This window comes from Aedes albopictus, chromosome 2 (genome assembly GCF_035046485.1).
Source record: "Aedes albopictus strain Foshan chromosome 2, AalbF5, whole genome shotgun sequence".
Classification (NCBI taxonomy): domain Eukaryota; kingdom Metazoa; phylum Arthropoda; class Insecta; order Diptera; family Culicidae; genus Aedes; species Aedes albopictus.
This window is the reverse complement of record NC_085137.1, coordinates 335966771-335973436: the sequence shown is the minus strand read 5'-3', so window position 1 is coordinate 335973436 and position 6666 is coordinate 335966771. Positions and strand designations below refer to the sequence as shown.

Below are 6666 nucleotides of genomic sequence, written 5' to 3'. Positions count from 1 at the left end.
AATTTTCACATAGAATAAATATTTGCAGTTTTTGCAGTGTACTTCACGTGTCAGGTGGGTTCTGACAATTCTGCCACCGTTCCAAATGTTTTAGCAATAATATGCGTCAAGATGCTCTGCTATTTATCCCTGCACATTTTGGCTCTCGACACGAAGCCTTCACGGAATGCGTTAAGCTTCTGCTAGAATTTACGTGTTTTTTGTGAACGGCACAGCACTTCCAATTGCTCGCACTACACATCTTCCATGTGCCGTGTGCCGTGCCGTTCCACGTTCTGCCAAGTCCCGTGCTGCAGCATGATCGCCCTCGCTGCGTTTTTCTCTACCAAAATCTCATTACACTTATTGTCGAATCAATCGTTCCTCCGGCTCCGTCCCTCATACCTAACGTTGGTTTCAGCTGCTTTATTGATGGCTGCTTTCATCGTACTTTTTTTGCTATTACGAAAATGCTTCGAATGAGTGTAATCAGCTGTGTATCTTTCAATTTCGCTCTGTAATGCATTTAGAGGGCGGAATTGAAAAGTACAAAACTGATTAAACTCGTTCAAGAAGGGAATTCTGCTTAAAAGGTTCGAAAAGTCGATACAAGAACGAAAGTTCTATTTAAAAGAGATCTTTTTTTGATAACATACTGGTGCAGAACGTGATACGAAAGAGTATCATGACTAATAAATTTCACTAAACAGAAATCGGAAAGTAATACTTTTCGGTGCTTTTGTTTTGATGAAAAAAGTAGTCCGTTATTATACCGTTATTCTGCTAAGTAAGTTGATGTTTTCATAACGTAATGACAAAATAATAAATTTTAAGACGAAGGAAACGTTTTTTTTTTTCAATTTCGTTATTCATCTGGCAAGACTTCGTGGTGCATCAAGTGTATCACAATGCACGATAAAACTCCCGCCCTTATCTATCATATGTGAGGATAAACATTCTGACAATGCGATTATAGGGCACTCTAAAAGACATTGTTTTTTTTTTTTGAGACAAAGACTGTTTTTCAGCTTAGTGTTCTCTCAGCTCCATGTTCTACTGTTATCAGCTGAAGCTTTCTATACTGATTGACAAATGTTTGACAAAGCTTACAACCATAACAATGACAGCAATAAAAAATGATATTTTTTCGTATCGGATGGTTTTCTACAAATGACCAGTCGATTTGCTGCCTACAGAGGTCTGATTCTTAAAGTGGCCATATCAGATCAAATCAGTGCAGTGGTTTATGCTTTCAACAGATAAAACATAGTTTGCTCAGCTTTGAAATCGTTGAATTCATAACCAACATGAATGAATTAGTTACTACTGGAACATGTTACGTAAAGAACATACATGGGCGCATTGTTGATACATGCGTCTCATATCACAGAGCAACAAAAACAAAACCATTCTTATCACACATCTCATTAGAATTTTGTCTAAACTGTGCACTTTATGCTGTGGAGATTGCGGTTTCCGTTGACAAAAATTCAATTGCCTTGTATAAAAGTGATCGATGCTTCACATTCTAATCACAGTCCCCATCCAATCGCAGATTGACTAGCACCGTACGGAAACGCAGTTTCATCGTCCGAAGATGTCCGAGAGTAAATCTTTCCAAGCGCTTCTCCAACGGCCCCTAGAGCCGTCGTTCATGCCGAAGGACGATGGCAAAACGTCACTGATTATTCCGGATGAGTATCTGAGTGATCGTTATCGTCCATTGGCAGGAGATTTGCAGAGTCGTTTCACGAGTGGTACTGATGTCGAAATCCCGGTACGGAATGTTGGTATTCCGGACCTTGCGTTTGCGGAGGTTATAGATCGTCGTGGGGCGTTCTCGTTGTTCATCGAGAAACATCGGGATATTGCTGGTCGGTTAATCGATGTGTTTGTCAAGGTTGTGGATCCTAGCTCCTTGGTGGGAATCGCAACTTATGCCAGGGATCGGTTAAACCCGGTTTTGTTCCAGTACGCCTTGTCAGTGGCGTTGCAGCATCGCCCCGATACCAAAGATGTACCGATACCCTCGATTTTGGAACTGTTCCCTGATCAGTTCGTGGATCCAACAACGTTCCCAAAGTTGCGCGAAGAAGGAAGCGTCGTCGATCAAACCAAAAGGGTGCGGTGAAACTTTGTGTGCAGTATTGCTGTTTTTCTACAGATCGTTACTTTTACAGACGGCCATTGACATTCAACCCAACTTCACTGCTTCGGATCGAGAACCGGAACAGAGAATGGCTTACTTCCGCGAGGATATCGGAGTCAACATGCACCATTGGCATTGGCATTTGGTGTATCCTGCTGGAGCTCCTCCGGAAATTGCTCGCAAGGATCGTCGTGGAGAATTGTTTTACTACATGCACAGCCAAATTATCTCTCGTTATAACGTTGACCGGTTCTGTAACCGTCTTGGACAGCTTCAGCCACTGACGAACCTTCAAGCTCCAATTCCAGAGGCGTATTTTCCAAAAATGGTTCGCAGTCTGAACAATCGTGCCTACCCGGCTCGGCACGATAACCAAGTCATGCGTGATCTCAATCGAACAGATAGTGATACGGTCGTTACTGTGAATGAGTTACAGCGTTGGAGGGATCGCGTCTACCAGGCAATTGATCAGGGTTTCGTTGTTGACGTAAGTATCGAATGATATTTTCCACCAACAAATACTTTCAACTTTGTTGTAATGTTTTTTCAGTCATCCGGTAAAAATATTCCATTGGACGAAGTTAAAGGAATCGATATATTAGGAGACTTGGTGGAAGCATCCACTTTATCCGTGAACAGAAGGCTGTATGGAAGTTTGCATAACTTTGGCCATGACTTTTTGGCCTACATCCACGATCCTGAAAATCGTTATTTGGAAGATTTTGGAGTGATGGGAGATGTAACGACGGCAATGCGTGATCCAGTGTTTTATCGGTGGCACGGAATGATCGATGGATTGTTTAGAAGATTCCTTGAAACGCTCAATCCTTACACTGCGGCTCAATTGGGATACACGGGGGTCAAAATCAACAGCATTAGCGCACGCGTTAACAGGGCAAATGCGCCAATGAATATTCTGTTAACATATTGGCAGAGATCGCAAGTTGATTTGGCTGCTGGGCTCGATTTTGGACCTCAAGGAAACGTTTTTGCAACCTTCACTCATCTCCAGAATGCTCCATTCACGTATGAAATTAAAGTGACTAACTCTACAGGGTCTCTGAAGCGCGGAACAGCTCGTATCTTCCTCGCTCCAAAAGTTGATGAACGTAACACTAGCTTGCAATTCCGTGAACAACGGCGATACTTCATCGAGTTGGATAAATTTGGAGTCAATTGTAATGAGTTTGTTCATTTTAGTGGGATTTCCAAGTCTAATATGATTAACTTTTTACAGTGAAACCGGGAGAAAATACTCTTACCCGCCGATCGGATCAATCTAGCGTTACTATACCATACGACAGATCCTTCCGCCGCGTTGGAACTAGTCAAACTCCAACCGATGCGAGGCAACTGGCAGAATTCCGATTCTGTGGATGTGGTTGGCCGCAGCACATGTTGCTTCCCAAGGGAGCCCCTGAAGGAGTTCAATTCGATCTGTTTGTTATGATTTCGAACTTTGACAATGACTCAGTTGGGCAGGAGTTTGATGAGTACTATTTTGCACAACACTTATTCGAATTGGTTCTTAATGTACTGTTTCTCTTACAGAACGGTTGACTGCAATGATGCTCATTCCTTCTGTGGAATCCGCGACAAGTTGTATCCGGACAAACGCACCATGGGATTCCCATTCGAGCGTCGTACTGAGGCAAACGTGGCCACGTTAAGCGACTTCATGCGACCGTATTCTAACATGGCTTCCACTAATGTGCAAATCAGGTTCACCAATACGATTATCAGTAGAACTTGAATTATGAAGTTATGATAAGGAAACCAAACCATGTTTGTAACCAAAGTATGAATTTTTGTAATGACCATAAACGATAGCAAAATAGTGGAAACTATAAATAAAGAAACTTTTTAAGCTGATACACATACCTGTTTATCTTAATTGTTTGGGCACAAAAGCCTCCATTGGATCTATGACGAAAAACTAATGAATCGGTCCCAGGGCAATCGCATACAGCCTGCCAATCGTCAATGCGACAATATGTCTTCTTAATTCAACCAAATATCGAAGTATTCTTCTCTTCTTGAGGCTATCGTAGTTCTATCAGTCAGAATGTCAGTGGATTACATTCTCGATCTTGACGAAGGACGGCGCAGTTTTCCTCCGTAACGGTTTCCATACTTTTTGTAATCACGGCGCCCTTCGAAACTTTTCGATAAATCCGCGGCGCCTCAGTATTCGAAGCCAGTGATATCCGATATTTTTCGTAGCTTGGAAGTCTTGGAACTTCAGTTTCATACTGGAGTCGGTTGCTAAATCAAAGAACTGTTCTGCTTCATTTATCAATAAGGACTCTGGAACTTCATCAATAAATGGATTTTTTACCCAACCAAACTACCTGTGTCCCCAACGCTGTTCGAGATTCTGCGCGTATGCGCAGATCGTACCGGGGCGCCACGATAGGTCCTGACGTCAATAATGTCGGAGAAGTGCCGCCCATCAATCAGAACGTGGTCGATTTGCGATTCCGTTTGTTGTGGTGATCTCCAGGTGTAACGATACGGGAGGCTGTGCTGGAAGAAGGTGCTACGAATGGCCATGTTCTTGGAGGCGGTGAAATCGATGAGGCGTAGGCCATTCTTGTTTGTCAGCTGGTGGGTGCTGAACTTTCCAATCGTCGGTCTGAATTCCTCCTTCTGGTCTACCTGAGCGTTTAAGTCTCCTATGATGATCTTCACGTCGTTGTTTGGGCAGCGGTCGTACTCGCGTTCGAGCTGTAAAATGCGCCTTTGTCATCATCAGTGCTTCCGGAGTGTGGGCTGTGCACGTTTATTATGCTGATGTTGAAGAATCGGCCCTTGATCCTCAACCTGCACATTCTTTCGTCGATCGGCCACCAACCGATCACGCGTCTCTGCATGTCGCCCATCACGATAAAAGCTGTTCCCAGCTCACGTGTGTTGCCGCAACTCTGGTACACTGAAACCTCCTTTTAGGTAGGATCCATTTAGGTAAATTCTATTCAGATCCCTCCATTTAGGAAACGTTACCTAAATGGAATTTGATTGTGTTCAGAGCAGTTGGAGTACTCAAGATTACAGATAAAGTTGGTTTACGGGAAAAAAGCAGAATTAAGAGTTAAGGGACGTTTATGGAATGTTTAAGGGTTAAAAGTATCCGAGAATTCGAGGGATTCCTGGAGTTTAGGCCATCTGATCTACAAGCGTACTCAGTGATCTATTGGAGTATTATGAACGACATTTATGCTTGCACAGCCTCATGTTGCTATGTGTTGTCATGTGGTGAGTTCGTTGTATGTTTGCGGATCTCCAAGAACTTTCTTGCGTATAGGTTGATTCTTTAATATTCTCCAAGAACTCCCTTGAGTATAGGTCATCGAATCTACTAGGGCTACTAGTTGTATCTTAGAGCATTAAGAATGAGGTTTATACTCACACAGCCCCAGGCATCTATGTTCTATCAAATGGTGGGTTCTATGATTGTATAGCATATCCTAGAGTTAAGGCTATCTAATCTTCAAGCGTAATCAGTGCTCTATTGAAGTATTGTGAATGAAATTTATGCTTGCATAGCCTCATGCAACTATGCGCTGTCAAATGGTGTGTTCGTTGTCAGTTTGAGTTGGAAGAATCTAAAGGTTTATAAGAACTCCCTTGAGCGTAGATCATCAAATCTACGAGGGCTTAACGCTAAAACGCCCAGAAACGCTTTGAAACGCTTTAAAACGTCTCTTGAACCCCTATAAAACCTCCGTGAAATTCACGTAAAAGTCTCTGGAGCCCCCCTAAAACCCCTATGGAACTTCCTGAAACGTCCTGAACCGCATTGAAACGCCTTGTAACACTTTGTAACGACTCTGAAACCCTCATTTAACCTCCGTGAAATTTACCTGCGAGCCTGTTAAGCCCCCCTCAAACTCACTGGAAACCACCTGAAATGCCCTGAAACGCATTGAAACGCTTTGAAACGCCTCTGAAACCCCTTTAATCCTGCTTGAAAGTCACCTGAGAGCGTCTGAAGCCCCCTAAAATCCCTGTGAAACCTCCTGAAATGCTCTGAATCGCCCTGAAACGCATTGAAACGCATTGAAACGCTCTGCAACGCCTTAGAAATCCCCTGAAACCTCCGTGAAATTCACATGCGAGCCTCTGAAGCTCCCTGAAGCCCCGTAAACCCCTGTGAAACCTCCTTAAACGCCTTGAAACGCTTTAAAATTCCTCTGAAACTTCTATGAAACCTACGAGAAATTCACCTGCGAGCCTCTGAAACCCCCCGAAACCTTCGTGAAACGTCCTGGGATGCCCTGAAACGCCATGCAATGCCTTGTAACGCCATGAAACACCACTTAAACCCATTTAAAACTCCAGTGATATTCACCTGAGAGCGTCTGAAGCCCCCTAAAATCCCTGTGAAACCTCTTGAAATGCTCTGAAACGCCCTGAAACGCATTGAAACGCCTTGAAACGCATTTGAAATCCCCTGAAACCTCCGTGAAATTCACATGCGAGCCTCTGAAGCTCCCTTAAGGCCTCCTAAACCTCCTGAAACGCCCTGAAACACATTA

At 43.5% G+C, this 6666-nt stretch overlaps 1 protein-coding gene across 1 annotated transcript; it reads left to right on the top strand.

Annotated features, from left to right (window-relative positions):
- The first annotated feature begins 1502 nt into the window (after window positions 1-1502).
- On the top strand, window positions 1503-4004 carry LOC109431713 (phenoloxidase 8). Its single transcript, XM_019707980.2, has 5 exons — window positions 1503-2101; window positions 2160-2615; window positions 2679-3306; window positions 3366-3621; window positions 3680-4004. Exons 1-5 carry the CDS (start codon window positions 1577-1579, stop codon window positions 3879-3881), a joined length of 2067 nt encoding a protein of 688 aa, XP_019563525.2. The 5' UTR covers window positions 1503-1576; the 3' UTR covers window positions 3882-4004.
- The last annotated feature ends 2662 nt before the right edge of the window (window positions 4005-6666 follow it).

Coding starts and splice junctions, on each gene's coding strand:
- LOC109431713 (XM_019707980.2), top strand. CDS start 1,577: ATGTCCGAGAGTAAATCTTTCCAAGCGCTTCTCCAACGGCCCCTAGAG. Junction 2,616..2,678: donor ATCAGGGTTTCGTTGTTGAC/GTAAGTATCGAA, acceptor ATGTTTTTTCAG/TCATCCGGTAAAAATATTCC. Junction 3,307..3,365: donor GGATAAATTTGGAGTCAATT/GTAATGAGTTTG, acceptor AACTTTTTACAG/TGAAACCGGGAGAAAATACT.